The sequence below is a fragment of the Poeciliopsis prolifica genome, unplaced genomic scaffold (assembly GCF_027474105.1).
Source record: "Poeciliopsis prolifica strain line A6 unplaced genomic scaffold, Auburn_PproV2 SCAFFOLD017, whole genome shotgun sequence".
NCBI lineage: Eukaryota > Metazoa > Chordata > Actinopteri > Cyprinodontiformes > Poeciliidae > Poeciliopsis > Poeciliopsis prolifica.
The window spans coordinates 4029366-4052169 of NW_026562392.1; the positions used below are offsets into that span (position 1 = coordinate 4029366).

Sequence of the window (22804 nt, forward strand, 5' to 3'; positions counted from 1 at the left end):
TATCTTAGTGACTCTTCTATGAATATATAGTCACAAATTTAAAAGGAAAATGTTCTTTTGAATTTGGTTAAAATTTGTTTTATGAAGGTTAAGGGGTTTTTGATGGCCTTAAGCCACAATAATCAAAGTGAACATAAATCAACTCTTAATGCAGTTTCTGAGTTTGTCGCCTTAAATTTAATTACTCAATTTGCTGAGATAAATCACTCACGTGGGACGTCATATTTATGAGTCAAAGACATGTACTGCACTTTCTCGTAAAATAAATTGAGCTTTAAATGAAAATTCTAATGCCATACTGAAGCATTTTCAAGGAAAAGTCAAGGCCTTGAACCAGAAAAACACTAAGTAAGGAAGAAACTACAAACAGTAAACTGAAAGTAAATTGATAATAATGAAATATAATGGTTAAATTTAACAGTATTCATTATAGCTATCTTTTTCAGGCAATAATCCCTATTCTTCTTAAAAGTCTAGAAGTGTATTATCTATAATTTCAGGCGTTATCAATGCATAAGATTATGAAAAACAAAAACTGCGTATGACATCATCTGGCAACAGCACCCTTCACTTGCTTGTCGTACCCCCAAAATGGACCAATTGGAGATGAGCATGTTTCCATTTTGACCAATCGGAAGTCTCGTTATTAAGTGCGTGTTGTTACCTAACCTGCAGAATTTTAGCCTTGTCAAAACTGGGCACAATTTCAAAAGCTGCTAAAGTTTCTTATTTGCAATTATGACACCCTGCATATGCGTCGCTAAAGTCACTTTCTCCATGTCCTCCTTTTTCTTCATCTAGCGGAAGGTAAGAGAAAAAACCCAAATTTTTATCTCTATTCTTTCCTCTATCGCAGTAGCATGATTGAACTAGCTAGCAATGTTCCCCTAAAGAAAGCTAACGCAACACTGTTTATTAGATACTTGAAGTAACGAGAACAGTAAAGGCCCTTTTATGTGTTTTTCTTTTTTGTATTGAACGCTTCTTTGCTTCTATATTTTAAATTGGACAACATTCTGAAACAATTTGAGAAGCTAGCAGCTAACCGTTAGCTTGTGTGATAGCTAGTTGCAAGGTAGATTAACGGCGAACATTTCCTCTGTAACATTCAATAAACTTTTATCCAGTTGGATTTCTTCTACGTGCATACAGTATTGGGATATTTTAGTAACCAAAACAACCTGATGTTGATGTTAGCCGGCTAACTTAGCCTGTTGCATCATCCTGAAGTTGTGCATTTGTAACTTCGCATCATACGTGTAAACAGCAGATGTAAGCTTTTAAACTTGACAATTAGGACAAAGTTGTTATTACCTGAGTCATTTTGACATCCTGACTATGTTGAAGCTACTCACTTTCCCTGTTTTGTTACACTCAATGCTTCACTAGGATGACTTTCTGGTGTTAAAGGAGCCAAGAAAAGATTTTGAAGCAGCACTAATGAAAACGTTGTTTCCACACACATAAAGTTTTTGTTGTCTTTTTTTTGAACTGGTGCCTTTATTCTTCTCCCCAGGTTCATTCTACAATTATGGAGTTTTAAAACCAGGAGCGTGAGTTTGGGGGGGAAAGGTGGCCTTTCCCCTCAAGTTGGATGGTTGGGTTGCAGGACGTGGAGGTCTGGGGTTTTTGAAATTGTTGCCTTTTTTTTTTGTAAATGGTTGGATAGAAAAACTATTTTTGCAAATTTTTTGAGATGTACATTTTTGTATGAAGCGCATGTTAAGATTTGTATTTATTGAATTCATCATGCCGGTGTATGCTACAAGCAGCCTAGTGTGTGTTCGATCCTTGGTCGAAATGGTGGACTGAAGGGAGCTACGGAAAAGGCTCTTGGGGTCGCTAGGGTGCGGTGGAACCTCAACACAAGCACAATTCTAGCGCTCCAAACCACCTCAACCGTTTTCAGAAACTTTCCTTTCCTCCGAGAGCTTCTTTTTGTTCTGCAAAAATTGAGTGTCAGTGTTATTGGTTTGTTGCAACGTGTCTTGTTTACAATTGTGGGTGGTGGGCTGTCAGAAAGACTCTGTGACAGAAGCACAACAGAGGATACATTTTTTTTTTTGGAAGAGGTCAGGATGAGTCTGGCACCTCTAGACTGCACACCGAAATGCCGGTCCCAGCAACACGCAGACCAGGTGGTGGCGGCGCTAACCAGCGGCTCCGAAGGAAAGCTTCGGGCGTTCCTAGCTTCACACTGCCACAACGCAACCAGCCTGCGCGACGGGTTCGGTCGCACGGCCCTTCACCTGGCCGCCTCTCTGGGAAAGAAGGCTCTGCTGGAGTGGCTGCTGGACGCCAAAGGGGCCGATCTGATGTTGAAGGATAAAGAGTCCGGCTGGAATGCGCTGCACCGCAGTGCCTTCTACGGACACATCCACTGTCTCATATCGTTGGTCAAGGTACGTGTTCATGGATTATGATCTCTTCTGAATCTTGGGAGATAATTTGACAAAATAAAAAAAAACATTATGAAATCAACTGAAAGTGAAAGAAGCAAAGAAATGATAAAAAGAATAATGTTATAATACAGAAGTTGGTTGGACTAATTTCTTCCAAAGTTTAATATTTTGAAATTCATTTATCTTCTCTTTAATTATTGTTGTCATTTTTTGATCATGTGTAGCATGGTGGACTTTTGACCACCCTGGACAAGGAGGGTCTCTCTGTCCTGGACCTGACAATGAAAGACAGACCAGCACATGTTGTCTTCAAAAACACTGGTAAGAACATCAGAGACATTCTGCATCGTCCACTTTTGGACATTAAACTGTCTTCCCAGTGTAAATGAACATGCTTTTCATTTAGCTGCATAAAAGGAAAACATCAAAAGTATTCTAATAGTTAAATACATCTTCACGTAGAAACAGTGTTGTGGCCGTTCTTGTAATCATCTTTCCTTCACTGCAGACCCAACAGAAGTGTACATGTGGGGAAGCAATACTAATTTTAGCCTGGGCCACGGGAACCAGGACAGCCGACATCACCCTGAGCTGGTGGACGTGTTTGCCAGGACCGGCGTTTACATCAAGCAGGTAGGAAAACTCCTCAGGAGAGATGGACTCATCATTTCCTGCTCACTGCACTGAACATGACTTCTTATTGCACCTTGTTTATTAAGAGATTGCCGACATATGTTACATCAATGTTCTTTAAAAAAAATTGCACTTGTGCTTTGGAGATAAGTTGCAATTGAGGCTTAGCAGATAACCACTCCCTTCCCTGGAGGCCAGCATTACACAACCTTCTCCTTAGGGTTCGTCAGCATGTTTTTTTCCCTCATGGCTGACTCATGCTACCCCTTGCTTTTGAATTTACAACCCTTGGGAATATAGGATATTTTTTGAACGTTTTAACACTTTTTTTTTCTTCATCGATTGCTAGCAAGCTACTGACGTGGATACTAAATGAGTAAATGTTTTGTTTTTTCCAAATGTGTTATGTTAACTGTCTCCTGTGGTCTGGTCTCAGTTTACGATGTAGTAAATTCGAGTTGTACAGGAACTGTTTAGAAATTTGAGGTTTGAGTTTGCAGAATGTGTTCCCTTTATGCCTAAAAGATAGAAATCTGAAATTTGAGTTTGAACATTTTAAGCTAAAAACACACCTCCTTGGGGAACTCTCTTTGCAGATTTACAAAAGATTTTGATTTTTTTTACTGAGTGTTTCCAGTAAATCCTTTGGCAATGTTGACTACACAATTTGTCAAACCAACTGAAGACGTTAAACTTGAGAGGCTGGAGGGTTAACACTTGAACCACAGCCAGATGTAGTCAAACAGAGCATGATCACCAGCGCTTTGTCAGTGTGGATGAAATCTATTGATGTTTGAGGTCATTTATCAATTGTAGGTGTAGATTAGACTCTTCTTGGGAGGAAATTTAATGGAAAACATTTTATCATTTGCTTCATTTTCAGCAATTTGTTTGGAAAATTAACTTCACCGTGCAATTAACTGCTAGCAAGTTGTAGGTTTATGTGCAAAAGTACCACTCAACAAATTCCACATTAGTAAGACTAAATAAGCTATATAGGTTTTTTGTTGTTGTTTTTGCTTCACAACATGTGGAAGTGTTTCCAAGTAAGTAGTATTTCGCTCGCAAATATCGAGAATGTTTTGAATTAAATAGATAATTAAGCTTTAACTATTTTCATGTTTTTTTATTTACAGAATAAACTTTCTCTACACGTTTCTTCCCGCAAAATGGTTTTCTAACATTCCCTGTGGGTCGGGTAGATCCGATATCATGGCCACACAATGACCTGGCGATGCAGGTCTTCCTAACCTAATCCAGCAGGTGCTAGAGGTTAAATATTAATTCCACAAATGACATGCTTTTAATTAAATGAGCTACGCCGCTGTGCACGCTTGTGTGCGAACGTTCACATCAATAAGATTCTTCAGAAAACATCCCTGCGCTCTATTGAAGGCTTGAGGGACTCAATGTATTAGTAATGATGTTTGCTTTTCCACTTGTGCCCTGGCCTTTTATTGGCGTAGTGTTTTTAATGTCGCTACATGAGAGCTTGGCTGGATGTCGCGGAGGGAGGCGCATCAAAGCCTCCCAACTACGAGGTCAAAGTTCGAAGTATTTCCCAGTTACAACAAGTAGCATATTGCTTTGTAAAAAAACTCCTAATTTTGCATTTTCCTCCTGTAGGTGGTCATGTGCAAGTTCCACTCTGTGTTCCTGTCTCAGAAAGGCCAGGTGTTTACCTGTGGACATGGACAAGGTGGAAGACTGGGTCATGGAGATGAGCAGACCTATCTGGTGAGGTTTGACTCAGCACTTCGTCACATACCTTTCTCAATAACTACTAAAAAACAGCTATTCTCCTCAGTCGTCATTCATTCGAGGAGCACAAGAAGGTGTAGATCTTATCAAATTTGTGTTTTACTTGTTTTGGGTTTTTAAGTTTTCTGTATGTTGAGAGACAACATAAGAGAAGTCCTGTTGCGGCCGCACATTTTTAAAAACATCATAACTTTACATGTCTAAAATTAAGGTCTTAAAACATCTAAAATTAATGTTAAGAAAGTAACTTTGCCTGAACTACATTAATCACAGGCCTTGAGTTTTTTCTTGGCAAGACTATTTAATCGGATAGTTTTTTTCTCATGGGACTTTTCTTTCAGGCAAAAGTTTCAGTCACAGCCAGACATCTACATTTTGTCTGATGCTGGACGATTGAGGCTACCAGTAACTCACTGATAACATACGCTAGCTAGCTAATTAGCTCACTTTTTTGTGTGGGCCATTTTGGCCTCACATAATTTTCTCACATAATTTTTATCCTGTTTGTGGAGGTTATCTATGTGCAGCGCAGCACCAGGACTCCACACAGGTACGGGCAGAGTTACCCTCTGCCCTGATCGTCTGTCCATCTCCCGATGTCCTATGCCGGATGAGCGGGTTCCGTCTGCCCCTCGCGGCGTGTCCATTTCCGTGGCTGCAGAATCAATCTTCCTCCCTTTTCCCATCCAGGCTCCTTTTATTTTGGCTCTAATCAGCCTCTGCTGACACAAGTCCCGAGTCCCGAGACAACCACCTTCAGTCCAGGGTTTGGATTGTCAAAAGGGAAAAGGAAAAAGTAAAGCAACAAACCCAAAAACAATCTATACATGCAAAGCAAACAAATAGGCAACAATAATTAACCATAAAAGAAAACAATCATTTTCCCCTGTTCAACACACGTTAAGGCTCAGGGAAACTCTGCAGAGCTCAATTTTCCTTTTATGAAGAAAAAAAGCGGTTTTTCAGAAAATGCCACAAGAAGTCATTTTTCTCTCTTTGACACAAGCCATGTAAGTGGCTTGGTCAGAGTTAATAGGAGGATTGTTGGAACTAAATGGAGGGCAATCCTGGAAGAAAAGCTGTTACACAATAAAGGACTTGAGAGTGTTGCAAAGCTTCATGTACCATTAGGAGAACAACTCTAAAGATGCAACCGAACATAAGCTACATGTAGTTCATATCAATACTTGTATGTTAGACTGGTCTGTTCATAGACCGGTCTAAGACGCCAGTATTTTCAACAATTAATAGCTTTTCATTGTTGACAAGTTATTTCATCCAATCGGAGCTTCAGCTACTTTGTAAAAAAAACAAACAAGCTAACAAAACAAAGAAGGAAAAACAAAAAAGGACTTAAATTTCAGTCTCTACATATGTATTGATGGTGGAATCAGACCCAAAAAGATCTGTAGTTATAATCTGAACGACTCCAAAGTTTTTGTTCAGGCACTAGCTGTGAATACCTGTAAAGAAATACCATTAACTACTTTTCTCTAACTTCATTTTTAGTTATTGATTTATGTTGGTCCATCACGTCAAATTCTTATAAAATACCTGCAGCTTGCTGTTGTGGTTTGACAAAAAAGTGAACAATTTAAAGGTGCACACATACTTATGAAGGGACTCTGTTTGCAAATACAGATGGACTTTTTTTGTGTTTTGTGATTCATTTTTTAAAAAGGTTTTTTTTCTCCTTTCTGTTTTGAAGGTCCCTCGCATGGTGGAGGGTCTGATGTCCCACCATTGCTCCCAGGTGGCAGCAGCTAAAGACCACACCGTGGTGCTGACAGAGGAAGGCTATGTTTACACGTTTGGTCTCAACACCTTCCACCAGCTGGGCCTGACTCCTCCCCCTGCCTCTGCACATGCTCCTAAACAGGTGGGGAGGGGGAGTAACTGACCTTTCTGAACAACACCCCCCGCCCAAAAATGGGTCAAAGCTTCCTTCATTTAAAAAAAAATTTTTTTGCTTTGTTTCACGTCACACAATTGCTGTTTTTTACTTTTCCTTCTTTTTCTTTTTTTTTTGATGTTATTATTATTATATTATCAGGTGTTCTCCAAAATGCTGAAAGGCAGGGCGGTGATCGGAGTCGCTGCAGGGAGGTTCCACACGGTGCTGTGGACCAGAGAGGCGGTGTATACAGTGGGACTGAATGGAGGGCAGCTGGGTAAGAACTCGGCACTGAAATCAACAAAACTAACAGATGCAAAATGTGACTAAACTGTCTGGTTCAATTGGGACAAAAGGCTCAAAATGTGGCCACACAAGTGTAAAAATGAATCGAGAATGAAATAATATGCAAAAAAAAAAAAAGCCTTAGTATGAAGCCTTGAATAATTCTTTTTGTATTATTCATAAAATAACTGATGAAAAACATTTAGTATGGCATATTAAAATGCATAAACGTGATCAGTGTGTAGTTGATTTGGGCCATTTCTGATGGCGTTTTGCACCGTTCTCTGATCTCCAGGTTACCTGCTCGACCCAAACGGGGAGAAGTGCGTGACGACGCCCCGTCAGGTGTCGGCTCTGCACCACAAGGATGTCGGCATTGCCATGGCAGCGGCCAGCGACGGAGCAACTGTGGTCGTGACCGGGAAAGGGGACGTTTATCTGCTGGCTGACTACCAGTGCAAGAAAATGGCTTCCAAGTAAGAAAAACAGGAGAAGTTGTAGATATCTCAGCTTGTAACAAAAAAAAAAAAAAAAAAGAAAAACACTTAAAGTAATTGTGGTGGTATTTTTTTTTCTTTTCAGGCAGCTAAACATCAAAAAAGTCTTGATCAGCGGTGGCAGTCTGGACCATCGGGTAGATCCGCAGAATTTGAATGACAGCGGCGGGGAAAAGATCGCCATCTTGGCATTGGATGAAGCCGGGAGAGTAAGTCAGCGCTTCTTGCACACATGCAAACAGTTTATATAACCCCAGAAGCCCGAAGCTGCACATTTTAAACGCTGGATCCTGTTTTTCTATATTTTTATCACCGCCTCACTTCCCCTACAGTTATCCAACCCGTTCTATACAGTTTGACAGGGGAATCTCTAAAAACAGCCGTACCTTTATGGTACGGTCCAGGTGTCAGCGATGACTAAGAGTTGTGTAACTCTCCTGTCTCCATCAGGTGTTTTGCTGGCGTTCGTCTGGCTGCGCGGTGAGACAGTGCAGGTGGGCGTATCCGCGTCAAGTTTTCATGTCCGACATCGCCCTCAGCAACAACGGCATGATGTTTGTGACTCCCGAAGGGGAAGGGTTTAGTGGCGTATGGGCCGGGGAGTATAAAAAGTATGGAGAGAAAAAAGGTTAGGAATGAAACCCCCCTCTGTTCTCCCACTTAATTACGTGTTATAATCCACTAATGAAGTTATCAAATGCTTAATCTGCTCAAGTTGTCTGTTTCTTTTTAAATTTTTGTCAGACATTTTATATTTTTAATCTTCTCAGTAGGTATTTTTTTTGTTGTTTTTGTTAAGAATTGTTCACTTTTTACCTCATTAAGTTTTGCTGACCTGTCAATTTTTTTTCCAGAGGTCAGAGTAGAGGTTTCTGGGCCGTCGGATGCTGGCACCATGTATGAGCGAATCCGCCTGGAAAAGCTGCCCTTCGTCCACAGAGCCGTCAGCATCACAATGGACTCCAAAGGACGAAACTTTGGAGCTCTTCAAGCTGACCCCAGAACCAGGTATGAGATCATTTGGAGCACGAATTCACAAAAAAGTTATCAAAAACTACTCATCCAAACAGAGTGAAGTAGTTGAGGCGGGGGGAATTTTTCCTTTCTGTCTGATTTTTACTGAACTTTTACACAGAAATGCAGATGCAGTAATGTCTTGCTACTTGGGGAAATAAAAGGTAGTTTTTGCAGACTTTTTAAAATGTTAATTTAATGGATGTGGTGAGTGAGGAGTCCAAATATGATGTTGGCTTCTGTGCCTCGATGGAGCTGTTCTAAGAGTCACTGTCTACTTCATCAGAATGTAGTAGTAGTAACTTTTCTTTATGCTGCTGATTATGAATTTGTCACAGTGTTGAGAGTTATAACTCATCAACTCATGTTTGTTTAAAAATATTTGTGGCTCATTATTTTTGCACCCGTTCGAACATCTTCACCAGTTGTTAACAAGTCAAGTCCTCTTATTGAAAAATCTGTATACCTTTTTCTTTATTTTATTACTGATTCCTGTATTCTTTAAATGCAAATGAGGAATATTGTCTCCTATCTGAAAGCTTGGCCAGTTTATGTATTTAAATTATTTTAAAACTAATTAAAGTTTTTTATTTCAGTGTGGGAAAAACACTGAATTCTGATTATCCACATTGTTCCATTATGTAGGTTTAATCGGATTTCATACAAGTGTGAATATAAATTAGATCCATTTGTTTAGTAAAGTGCTTTTTAACTGGATTGAAATTGAAAATGGATTTCAATTTCAGTGGAAAGTCTGAGCTTCAGAGGATCGGAGCTAAAAAAAAAAGCGTAGTTGATTTGTTTTTGAGAAACAGAAGTGGGATGAGAAATCTCATCTCTACCAGTAGGAAGATCATATTTTTACTGGTTGCTGCGCCATCTAGGGGTGGAAACAGGAACGTCTTCTTGAGACGTTTGTAAAAGGAATAAATGTTTGCAGAAGTGCAGCGCCACATCAGGAAAGCGTGCAGTGAGAATTGTGAGCTAGTGTCTTTCTGCTTTGAGTTCATAGCAAATATAGACCAAATATAATGAGCAGGACAGCAAACAAAATATCAATGCCAAATGTATTAATTTATATAGCACATTTCCAACAGCTGGAACATTTGCACAAAGTGTTTCACAAAATAAATGAAGTAAATTTGATTAACAGTAAGTGAAGCATGGATCAATATATTTGATGTATATTATCTTGATCATTTCAATGATGTGATTTGAGAAAATGTGTTGTCTTGTAATTGATGACTGCATTATGTTTTTGTGACGTAAAACACTTTGAACTTCCTTGTTGATGAAATGCAATACAAATAAATTTGATTTAACTTTAATAACGAGCTAACTTTTGCCGCAATCAAGTCAAATCTTTGAGATCTGCACTGTTCAATAAAACTGCGACAACAATAAACTTGCAGTATGTACTCATTCTGAAGGCCTCGGCACCATATTGTCATGTTTCTAACAGTTTATTAAACTGTCATAAATTCCTGTGATTATTGTTCAAAATGGCTTAATTCCAATCTGTCCAGTAAATATAAAAGTGTAAATCTTTTTGTTTTCCTTCTCTGCATCTTCCAGTTTGTTTGAGGTGCCCAGCATCTCTCCGTCTTCCTTCGCCCAGCACTTCCGGAGTCTTCTGGAGGAGGCGGACGAAACGGACAGCATCCACGACGTGACGCTCCAGGCCGGCGAGCGCAACTTCCCCGCTCACAAGTACATTCTGTCCATGAGGTCCGAGTTCTTCCGGAAGCTGTTCGTGTCCGAGCACTGCGGCGTCAACGAGGAGCTCGACAAGGAGGTGAGACGGGGCGAAGACGCCGTCGGGTGCGACTTGTTCATTCTGGAGAAGATTGCGGCGGACATGCTGGAGTACGCTCTGCACTTCATCTACACGGACTCTTGCGAGCTTCTGGTGCATGGGGCTCGACCCAGAGACTCGGGGATGTCAACAGACCAAAACCAGGTTAGCAGAGAGCTATGTTTCTTATTTCTTTTCTTTCTTTCAAGACTTTTTTTTAATTTAGGGTAGTGTGAGAATTGAGCAGCAATTAAAGCCTAATCCAATATTATGTTTCTTGAGATCTATCCCTGAATCAGTAAAATCACAGAAGAAAACAATATTTTTGCTTGTGAAGGCTATTCTGACCATGTCGATGGGAGAGGAGCTTCTTTTTAATACATTTGTGTCAGACTATATTTCTCTGCATAGTTTAAGATTCAGAATAACAAACTTTTCAAAGTGAAGTTTGTTAGTGTCGAAGGACCTGAGGACCGAAAAATTATACCAAAGGACATTGCTGTGAATGTGTTCTGGATTTGATTTGACTGTTGTTTTTTGAGTTATTCAATTATATACATTTAATCTTCATATATATATATTTTACAGTTTTTTTTCTCATTCAAACCTACATAGAAATATAAAATACCCAAAGGTTTTTTTTTAAATATTTTGTGCACATTCTTAAAGTCCTTAATTCATGTTTATAATATTAAGGTTTTAAGATATCTTAAATGAATTCTAAAAAACTAAGTTTGCTTCAAATACGTTAATCACAGGTTTTAAATGTTGTGATGACACTCCATTTTTTTTTTTACCAAAAAAATGGATGGTCATAGAATAAATGAGATTCTTCATTGCTAGCTCTTTTTTGTGTCCATCATGGTCTAAGTCCAAATTTATCACCACTTGGTTGAGTGATGTTCGTCTTTGCCATTGGCTCACTTCTGTTCCCGCTCCCTTTGGTGCTGCATTCATTCTGGCGGTTAAGGTTGTTTCTTTTGCATATTTCTGTCATGATACAGGTCTCAAATTCCACCCACAGTGGTCTTAAAAAATCTTAAATTTGAGTTGCTGAAAACTGAAGAAACACTGCCAAGCTTAATAGCTTTTTTTTTTTTTCTTCTCCTGTCTGTCCCGGGATTCACCTGAACAAACCGTTTCCTCTGATTGTGCCAGGCTTGTTTCATTTAGACTGTGTTCCTCTGTCTCTGCTGGCCAGGACTCGGAGCACGAGAGGCTTATCAGCAGTCTGCAGGACCTGGGGCTGAGAGGTTGCTCAGCCCTTGAAGTTTACCAGTCCCTTTCCCCTTCAACCAAAGGCGACGGCAACAAGGCAAAGAACAAGGGCTCCAAGTCGGGCAAAAAGGGGAAGGGAGGCAAAGGTGACAAGACCAGGGCCAGCGGAGGAGGGGCCAACCCGGTGAAAACCTTACAGGCTGTGGCTAAAAAGCTGGGCCTGGGGAGCCTGTCAGCACGGTGAGAAGATGTTTCCCCTCTCCAACACAAAGGCAGAATTGATTTAATATCATCTGATGCATGTATATTTTTATTCCCATCCCTTCAGGCTGGATGGTGTGAAGTATGAGAATGGAAAGATTAATGTTGTACAGAAGAAAACTGGCAGCAAGCTCAAATTTCTCCAGAAAAAGTGGTTCGTATAAGAGTTCACTTTAGTTGTGATAAAAGTAAAGAAAAAAAGGATGGTAAACAATTCAGTATATTCTCGTATGTTGTATTGTTTGTGCAGCTCCTATCTTTGTGATGTCACTCTAAAATCTGATGATGGAAAAGAGTTTCCATGCCACAAAAGTGTCCTCTGTGCAAGACTAGGTAAGGAACTAAGAATGACAGCTGATTGGTCAATTTCCCTTATAAATTACATACTGCATTTTATTTTAGATACCTGAATAAACACCATTCAGTTTGTCGTGTGTAGGATATTGTAAGCTACATTAATGTGTAACAGCATCTGTATCGCATGCAAAAAACTCACACTCTTTAATTTGCTTTCTTGGAAAATCTCATAAGTGAACACAGAATAGTGAAATGAAAGGATGACTGCAAGTTCTTTTCACATAAAACCATAAATACGACTGTAGGCCAAACTTCAGATTAGTGTCTTTTTTTTTATCTTTCCACTGTAAATACGCGCTACTTTTAAAGTTACAGCAAAACTTAATGTTGTCATTGTAACACATAGGGTCAGACATTTTCAACAATTTCTGAACATTTTTTGCAAATATTTTGATCCTCATCCAACATGTTTCTGCTTTGTTTTTGTTTTGTTTTTTTCGATCAGAATACTTCAACAGCATGCTTGGAAACCCCTGGATCGAGGTTAGAGATTTGATCCAAAAGGAAGTGTTTCTGTATTCTCTGCCCGCTGAGCATTTTCTTTAGCGGTTTGGCTGATGACGCTGCTGTGCTCCGTCGTTCAGGCGACGTCGTGTTCAGCTCTGGAGATGCCCACCAGCTCAGAGATCCTCCAGGTCATTCTGGAGTACGTTTACACAAACGAGTCTCCCACCATTAAAGGTGCAGACTCGCATTTTGCTTGATTTTTCTAACGGTTGCCGGATCACGGTTGGTCATAATGGCTTTTATTGTTGCTTTATCTGGTTCTTATCTCAACAGACTCTCCCAACGTGGAGTTCGTGTGCAACGTGCTGGTTGTGGCTGACCAGCTGCTCATCACGCGGCTGAAGGAGATGTGCGAGGTCATCATCACTGAGAACCGTACGTTCTTCGTCTTCCTCCTTTTCCCGTTCACAAGAAATGCTCTGCTATTCTAGCCTGTGGGTGTCTTTAAGGTTTTTTTTTTTTATGTTAAAAGAGCAAATTCATTTGTCTTCCACTAGAAATTTTAAATTGGTTTAAGATTAATTCATGTTGATACAAGTTTTTTTTGTTGTTTTATTTTTCCATAAAGGGTATTTGGCTAATTTGCATATAAGCTGTTCAATCCAGGCAGTTTTTCATGTTGGAAATTAGTATCTGGAAAGTCATTTCAGGATCAGAATGTGGAGAAATCCTTTGGTTCTTTATTAGAGTTTTAATTAATTTTATGTGTTTATTTAACAAAGATAAAAAGGCAAAGTGAGGAAGCAGTGCATGAACAGACTTTTGATTTGAATAGACTCCCTTTTGATCGTGGAATCGCTTGGTTTACAGAGGAGTTTGATGGATTCAGTTACAGCAGGACGCTCAGGTCATCAGCCTTCAGCCACCAGGATTCAGGAGTTTGTTTCAAATTAATGCTTTTGAACTTCACCGTCCAACATGCTGATTTAGGGTTTTAAACACTAATATTTGGTTGTTTTAAAGAGTGTCCTTTTCTAAATTTCTCACTGCTAAATGTTCGGCAGACATTTCAACCTTTCTTGCTCGTTTCCTATTTCCTCATGTCACACTCCCCATGCCCCACATTTTGAAAATCCCTTTATTTTTGTACTGCTTATTCATTTTTTATGTTTAGTTTTTTGCCCCAATATTTGCAAAGAAATAAGTCCTGAATTGCAAATTCTTGTTGACTAACGAAACATTTACTTGTTGAGGCATCTGTGACTTGTAGCTTTAGACACTTTAGACACAGTGTGACAGATGTAGTGAGTGAACGCTGTTGGAACAATACCTAAACAGTTGTTGCATTAAAGCATGTCTCCCGCCTTCCCCTCAGTGACCCTGAAGAACGCAGCGGTGCTGCTGGAATTTGCCACCATGTACAACGCGGAGCAGCTGAAACTGTCCTGCCTGCAGTTCATCGTCCTCAACATTGGCGCCCTGCTTGAGTCGAAGTGAGAATCTGAGTCAATACAACAGCTTAGCTTAGCTAATTCATACCACCTTATCAGGTTTAGTATTGTTAATGGCAAAGAAAATAAAGCTTAGAGCTATAGAATCTTAGTATTGTAGCATTTAACTTAATTCAGTTGGTATTTGAACTTTTGTGTAGATTTGGTAAAACCGTTCTCTATTTATGTCTTAATGGGTGTGATATTAGTTAGAAAATAAAAGTGTGTTTGTGTTAACTCCTTTATTTGGTTGTGTTGTCCTCAGGGCTCTGGATATCCTCAGTGAGGATGTCCTCATTGAGCTTTCTGCAGCTTACAGACGGGCGGTGAGTTTCATAGCAGTGCTCCATGCTGTGTGGTCATCAGGCTTGTGACGAGACAGAAGATTGTTTGGACGGGGTTCTGGGACGCTTCGAGGCTGAATCAATGCCTAATCAAAGGCTTTTTCCTCGAGCCTTTGATTAGCAGCTTTTCCAGTTTCTCTCCTCTGATCCCCACACAGCACAAGAGAGAGAGATTTATTTCAGTGTTAATCTGAAAGAAAACAGAAAAAACACAACCATGTCATTCATTACTTTAATCGGCCGTCGGGTGTGTTTTTGTCTGTGGAACTGCTTGTTTTCAGATCCCTGCAATGCAAAGGCGAGTTATCACGCCGTATCCCGGAGCGCCAGACCTCAGTGCGTATGAGGAGGAGGACCTGGACTCGGCATTCAGCCCCAAACCAGAGGGAGAACTGGATCAGTCCTGCAGGTACACCAAGCAATAAATACACTAGTTAATAAACTTTTTTTATTGCAATGAATGCATATGTAGCTTTATTCAGAACTTTTATGCAGTCTTACATGCACTCATCATGGGAATGAATGCTGAGGTTGGGACTGTAATGATAGATTCTGAACAGTTCTTTTTCAGGGCATACTGATTCTCGTAAAAGATCATTATTGTTTGTATTATTATTTGCTTTCGTGTCAACAACTGGTGGCAGAAATGTAATTGTTGTAGATCAGAGCCTCACAATTTGCATAGAGCTTCAAATGTATATATATAAATGTCTCTTTTGAATTTATCCAAATATCTATTACACATAGACCATTATTGTAGGCATCAATAAGCTTATTGCAGAATATATAATCACTATTTTGGCAGAATTTATTTATTTTTTAGGCACTTTAAAAAAAATCCACAAATGTTCAATCAATTTGAGGTTTTGACCGTTCTAAAAGCATAATACTTCCCTGCTTTATGAATTTTAAAACACAGATTTAATGTAATAACAATGACGGTTAAGCATTCCCAAACAAAAGTCAGATTTTGAGACTCAAATACAATAATTATTGAGGCACCTTTATTAAAATAAACTAAACCATTTGGATATTGAAGACAACAGGGAAACACTTTCAAGTGTCTGTGTTTTATAAAATAAAATGGTTTTAAATATAGTTAAATACTTGATTTCTAAACATTTTCAGATACAATGAATTCATCATGAAGCCAAATTTTTTTCTTCTTTGTGTAGACTAATCCAATCATTATCTTGTCTGTTAAGATAAAATTAACTATTCTACTTTCAGGCCGGTGTGGAAAATGGTTCCAAAGCCTTAATTAATTGTTCACTAAAGTTAATTAAAAGCACAAAAGTATCACTCTATATTTAAAAGCCTGTAACTGATAGTTTTTATATGTATGAAACCCACTCTCCAAAACAATATTCTGATCATATTTATTCATCTTCCGTTCTCAGAGAAGTCCTGTTGAAGAAGGCAAAGGTGAAAGCAAAGAAGAAACCAAGGAGACGCTCTGACAGTTCAGGAGGCTACACACTCTCTGAAATCATTCAGAGCCCTCCTGCTGCAGGTACACACACACACACACACACACACACACACACACGTTTGTACTTGTATTTTGTACATTTTGCAGCAGGTTTTTTTGGTAAGCTGCCTTTCTTCTTCTTTTTATCCAGCGGTGTCTCCTGTTCTGGTTAAGACGGGGAAGGCCAACTCCACCGAGTCTCTGCAGGAAGTCCTCACGTCTGACTCGGAGGGCAGCTACATGGCCGTCGGCAGTCCAAGAGACATGCAGTCTCCTGTCTTTCATGACAAACCTGAGGTTATTTTACAGCTTCATTTTTGTTAAACTGTTGTCTAGAAGAATAAATAAATATTAATCCTTAGTGGCTAACACTTTAATTTCTGTTCATAGTTCACCTTAAGCTTTTAAGCCCTTCTGACAGATGCTTTAAATTGTATGAATATTCTTGAGTATGAATTTCTAAAGCTACTGTTAGAAAACGAGGAAATAACTAGTTTTCCTGGTTATTTCTGTAGGATGAGCGAGCGTTCAGTCAGAGACTAAAGACTTCACCCAGCACTCCAACCTCCCTGAGATGCAGCCTTCCTGTTCTCCCTCCAACTCCTCCAACTTCCATCCCCAAAAGCCTCCCCAAGCTTATTGCCTGGTAAGGAATATTTTCCCCATGATTCACGCATTTTATCACTTTTTAATCGAGACTTGGTAGAACTATATCTTAAGGCAGCTGAAGTGTAGATGCTGGAACTATGGCACTGTTTTCTTGATACCAACGGATCTGTTTCTACAACCTGCAGTCCGGCTCACGCACCTCCAGTGTTGGATCTGAGAACCATCATGGATATGGAGGCCAGCTCTCTGCAGACTCTTGGTGCAACTCCAAAAAGCCCCGGAGTGTAAGGAGGGCTTACATGCTGAGTGGATCAGGGCTGGAACGTTTGATTGTGACAAATTGATTATTGGAATAATTTTTTTTTTTTTTTTAGTAATCCATTAATCATTAACTGGAGAATGTAAAGTCAAAACAAGGTCATGTGCTTGTTTTTTTTTCCTCCTGTAGGATGTCCTAATTCATCTAAAGGAATAATATTGAACAATAATTCAGCAAAAACTCCACAAAAAGCATACTTATTTTGGATGATAATAAATAATTAATAATAATAAAAAAATTTGTAAATCTTTTCTACCAATATCTTTTCTTCCTCAAATGGAAGATTAAACTTAAAATGGTTCAAGTTCTATTTGAAAAAATCTATTCTTTTGCTTTTCATTTATTAATCGGTAAATCCAAAAATAATCAACAAATCAGCCCTGCACTGTTTTGGTGTTTCGTTGAGCAGAAATGGCTGAACTTTTCACATGTTGATGTTAGAAGTATCTGTTTAGCTGCAGATGTATCCTTTGCTGTAAATAATCAAGTGTACTCGATCACTAAAATAATTTAGTTGCAGCACTCGAGCATATTACACAACTAGACCTGGTGTTTTTAAGATTAATAAAGGCATTTGTGTAACATTACATTTAGATTTTATTGTCCTAATTCAGGTGCGTGTGTGTGTGTGTTTTTGTGTGTGCATGCAGGGTGGCCTCCAGTGTCAAACACGGTACCGTTTCCTCCAAACTGTCCCAGAAGCAGAGGAAGATGTTGGCCATGGCCAGCAGAGAGGCCAGTGTGGATTCACCTCCGTCTAAATCAGTACCCATAGCGACACCATCCAAGAGCAGCGAGAAGGCCTGGTGAGCCAACAATTTTTGTTTTTTTAAAAAGAAAACTTTTTAAATTGTGCTTTTATTATTGATGTTTGTGGGAGTCTTTTTCTCAACTCAAAGCTTTTCATCTTTGCCAATATTCCAGTATTTTCTATTGCATTCTGCAGGGCAACAGCTGTCCAGTCTCCCCCCTCTTCATGTTCATTTCGGGCTCTCGTGGAGGAGGAAGTGAACCGTTCAGCCAGAGTGGGTCACCCGGGACCCCAGCGGGTCCAGAATGCCCCGGGGACCTCCAGCAGCGCCACGCCCGCTGCCCGGAGGGTCACGTTCAAAAGCAGCGATAGCGGCGAGCCGGAGAAGCCCATTGGGTGAGCAGAGAGCTTTCATGTTACTATGCATGTCACCATGGCAACAAATTTTTACTTCAATAAATTAAATTATTTTTAAAGAACATTCAACACCGGTACAGTAAGATATTTTAAATATCCAAAATAAAACTCAACAACTAAATTAACCTCCGCCTCTCCACATTAATAAAATCTGTAATGAAGTCTGTGCAAATAAAATATTAATTATTAAAATAGAAATTACTGAGCTCAATTAAATTCATCGTGTGACTTAATGGCTTATTGACAGGCCTGCACATTATCTAATTTTACTGGTTCAAATACATGGGCCTGTCATGCTAATAAATGGACATTACAATGTCCCAGAAGTTATTGCGATTAACGATAATATTGTTTTTGTGACCATTTTCAAGTAATATGGCGCCAATGTCATAAAAACGCAAGATCACCTTCTCAAAGATCATCACACTTGAATTCTAATAAACATTCAACACTGGAACTGGAAAACATTCTAAATATCAAAAAAATAGAAAAAACAAAGTCAATTGTGAAGTTTCTGTGAACAAAATAATAATAAAAAAAGAGGCTAGTTGAGACCAAAGCACCAGACTGAAGACTTCTGTCATCCAGCTTTTGGTAAAAAGAGAGAAAAAAACAATCAGCCATGCAAATGTAGATTGAGTTTGTTTTATTTTACCATGAGATTCATTGACTTCTTGCTGATTGTGACAAGTCTACAAGTGTTGGTGTTAAAATTAGCAGAACTTCTTGTTTTTTCTGCTGATTTCCACTTGAAGGCACTGTTGAGGTATTTATCACGTTGTCATCACAGTCTGGTTTTTATTTTGATTTCACTGCATTTCTATTTTACATTATCTCTCCTGGTGGAGTAAAAACACTCAAATTGATCTATTCCAAAGGCGGATTCAACATAGAAGCATCATATTAACATGAATGTAGTTTTTGTATTTGAGAGCAGAGAAACCATTTTCCAGACCAATTTCCATAAGAAGTGGGAAATAAAATCCAACGCCAGTTTTATGTTACTGGTGGAGTTGTTGACGTTAAGTGCTGGGAGTCCTGGAGGTTCTCTGCTTGGGAGGCCTGGAGTGAGGCAGGATACTCCGATCTGGGTGAGCCGAACGGCTCCGAGTGACCCGATGCAGCTGGGTTGACCTGCCTGCAGAGACAGAGTCACCCTAACCTTTACAGTCTCTCTTGACAGCTGGGTAAACACAGTGTACACACGCATACACACACACACACACACACACACACACACACACACACACACACACACACACACACACACACACACACACACAATATCCTGATCAAGGGAAATGGTGTGCTTTGCTGTTTATATACCATCTGACCCCCCCAAAAGAAGTTCGCTTATCATTATCATTTGTTTACTGGATTTGAAATCTCCTGCTTTAAGCCGTTTTCATCCTGGATTGTGACAAAAAATCCAGGATGTTAAACAGCTGCAAGACTCAGTCAGCTGGAGGCGGTGATGTAAATCAGAAACGATGGGGGCAGTCCTCGCGTCACCACAGATCGCGCAAAGCAGAGAGCGGGTTTAGCGCGGAGTCAGGAAGCCCTGGCTAATCTCAGCCGTGCTTTTCCAGACCCACAGTCAATTTAATAGAGATGCCTCTAATCTTTGATTTGACAGACCGTCAGACATTTTTTCCGTCTTATGTCTTCAGCGAGTGCTTCACGAGGAAACTCCTGGTCGTATCATTACACTGGCCTGGCTGCAGTATTCAGTAGCTGAATGCTTCTGACCACATTTATAGTGCTTTGCATAAGCACTCATACCTCTCGTACTTTTTTGCAACTTTACTGCCAGGAAATTCAATTTATTTCATTGGGATTCTTTTGTGGCAGATAATCATGATTGTTGAAGGAGAACGATCCCAAAAATGTGATCGGAACTGCATACAATTCCTGAGTGAGTCAATGACTCTTAATATCAGTTTGATAACAAATTTGATTCATTATGTTTGGGATTATTTGCTGAAAGATGAACCCCTGCAAATCATTTTATTTTGACTTTCAGCAGGTTGTCTGCTCCAGAACTCTTCAAAGTTGACAGGAAATTTGAATGCATCACTAAAGATAACTAACTGTTACTGGAAGACATTATTAACAAAACCTGAGCACCAACTATTAAGTCTCAAAACAAGCAAACATAAATAAAGTACAAGAAAGATGCAGTTTTTTTGCACAGATTGACTGAAGGAGTAAAATTAGTCGAGGTGTTTCCAGGCAACACAAACTGTCAACGTCCATTCCTCAACCTCCTCCAGACGTTTTGGCTCCTGAACGAACGCCTGAACTAAAGCAAAGTTGGAACGAAATGCGAGAATGATCGTCATCCAGAAAATCTGTATAATGTCTGGTATGAAATGAAGTCAGAGTTATCAGGACGTCCCTCGCAGCTCGGTGTGCAGCGCTCTAACCCACCCTGTGCGTCTCCTCCCTCTCCCTCCTCCTCCTCCTCAGGCCGTGGGTGCTGGGCACCGTGGGCAGCCCGCCCCCCTCCTCCCTGGTGACCTTCGCCTCCATCGTGGAGGAGGAGAAGCAACAAGAAGCGGCGCTGATCCGCAGCCGAGAGAAGCCGCTGGCGCTCATCCAGGTAGACGACAAACAAACGCTCTCCTTCGCCCCTGATTCTGAACTAGGACTACATGGTGGTGGAATGTCTGCTCCTTTTGTCTGCAATCTGTTCCCGTCTGGCAGATTTATCTGTTTAACATCTCCGTCTTGCGTTGCTGTCAATGCCAGACTTCTGCCACTGCTTTCACTAAACACTTTGTAAAAGTTTTTTTTTTTTCTTTCCTCCCCCATGTGGCTTTCTGGTTTCCATTATCTTAAACGCTCCTTTACCGCCATTAGACTTTCACCGTCAGCGTTTCCTGTTTTCACCCACAAGTGAAATGTGCTTTTGCTGAACACATTATCCCATCTCACAATCTGTGGGACGTTGCGCTCCCCTCTTCCTGCAGATTGAAGAGCGAGCAATTCAGGACCTGCTGCTCCACTACAAGGCGCGGGACAACCCAGACGAGCTGATAGCGGTGGAGACGACGTCCAGAGGCCCCATGGCAACGCCAACCTGGCACAAGCACTGACGCCGGGCGAGCCCGGGACGCCACAACATCAGCGTGCCGTCAGAGCGAAGAGTTTGAATCCAGATCCTCCCCACTGTGCGTTTCTGCTCTGCTGCTGCTTCGCGTCTCCTTCATTTCAGCTTGAGAGAGCGACAGCTTCGCGTGTCACAAAGCGCTCCCAGCGCAAACAACTTTTAGAGCTCGCAGCGAAACAGTAATACGCCGCAAACGAATTTCCTTCGTAAATATCCTGTCGCGTGACATTGCCAAAGAATCGGGAGTTTAAGCTGCAAAGTGGGTCCAAACGAAACAGAGGGCTTGTGTGTCTGATAAGTGGAAGTCTTTGGTTTGATTGTGAAGATTTAAGAGTGCCAAACAGCAGCTGGCAGAGCTTCAGCTTTAATTAGTGGGATATGTCGAAGAGGTGCACCGATCGGCGTTCTCCGGCCAATGCCGATTTCTGTCTTTTTCTTTTTTCTCTTTTGAGGTTTGATTTGCTGATGTAGATTAGCGTCCGTCAACTAAAAAACGTAGGCCATACAGAAATGTGCTGTAGGTTTGTTTCATGTAGTAGTTGAGAAAATCCAACGAAAAATGAAAAAAAATAAAGAAATCGCCTGTCAAAGCACATGTCCTTCACTTTTACCTGAGTTTTCACAAACTGAACCTGCATCAGCATTTCACGCGTTTAAGGAATCAGAAAAATCCTGAATTTTCTTCTTTTTCTTTTTATGTGTATTTCAGCAGCTGTCTAAGGAAAGGTTGGCTTTCTGATCTTGTCAAATTGATGGATGTGTCCTTTTTTTCTTTTTGATGACAGATTTGCTCAGCTGCACTGTCACCAGTAAACTATTGGACAAGATCATCGTCCATAAATGGCAACTAGTGTAAATGCATGATTTCACATAGTTACACGTGAATGGTAAACAAAGTGAGAAGGCATATTGTTGCGAAGCTGGTTTAAAACTGTGATTTAGAGACGGCAGCGTGCGGATTTAAAATCTTTATTTCAGTAAATTAATTATTTTTTTTGGAAGGCCATTGTGAGTTTGTTACTTGAGCTTTAGAGTACATAATCGCTTTACCTACCAAAAGTTTTTTTGTGTGTGTTTGTCTAAGACGTAAGGATGTAAAAGCAAAACTGGCATGCAATAAAATAAAATAAAAACCTCATCTGTTCAATGAACTTGACGTTTATTTTCATCTTGGGTTTAAGTGATTCAGGTTAAAGCCGACTTCCATTCTCTCAATTTCCCATCAAAACATCCAATTGGTGTTCTTTTTCGTCGGAAATGGAAAAAAAATAACATTTATCCCACCCCTCCATCGCATCTCATCACGCTACATCGGCCCTGAATGAGAGCGGGACCATTATGAAGTCTCGGTCTCTGATTAACTGTGATGACCCTGATCTCGGCAGAGAGGATGGTGATTGAGGGATTTTATTGGCCGTAATTGAACACGGAACGTCGGGTCCGAAGTCGGAGAGAGGCGACTCATGGGGAAAAATGTTAATGACGGATTAGGATGTATTAGCCGGGGCAGAGATGACACATTTGTTAGAGGGGAAAACATCTTCCTTTTGACCTCGCGCTAATGCGATGTGCCGGGCGATTTATACTTTTTCAAGTGGACTGCTCATTGTGTTTGTGCTCGGAATAAAAATGTCGCTGTACAAAATGTCCGGAAATTGGTTTGTTGGGCAATAAGGAGCTCTCCTTTAATGCCCAGGGCTACCGTCAGTCCTCAGATTTTTTTTTTC

At 40.2% G+C, this 22804-nt stretch overlaps 1 protein-coding gene across 1 annotated transcript; it reads left to right on the forward strand.

The window, feature by feature from the left end:
• Positions 1–1742: 1742 nt before the first annotated feature.
• Positions 1743–22228, forward strand: ibtk (inhibitor of Bruton agammaglobulinemia tyrosine kinase; the record flags this gene model as incomplete). Its single annotated transcript, XM_055042009.1, has 28 exons — positions 1743–2402; positions 2627–2723; positions 2911–3035; positions 4662–4772; positions 6505–6675; positions 6850–6967; positions 7271–7451; positions 7558–7681; positions 7923–8100; positions 8327–8480; positions 10062–10446; positions 11483–11739; positions 11828–11914; positions 12011–12093; positions 12563–12600; positions 12702–12798; positions 12898–12999; positions 13940–14057; positions 14320–14380; positions 14680–14807; positions 15799–15911; positions 16021–16166; positions 16385–16515; positions 16664–16762; positions 17448–17603; positions 17744–17944; positions 20435–20567; positions 20938–22228. Coding segments are annotated over 28 exons (4380 nt in total), but the record flags the coding sequence as incomplete, so codon positions are not given.
• Between the last annotated feature and the right edge of the window lie 576 nt (positions 22229–22804).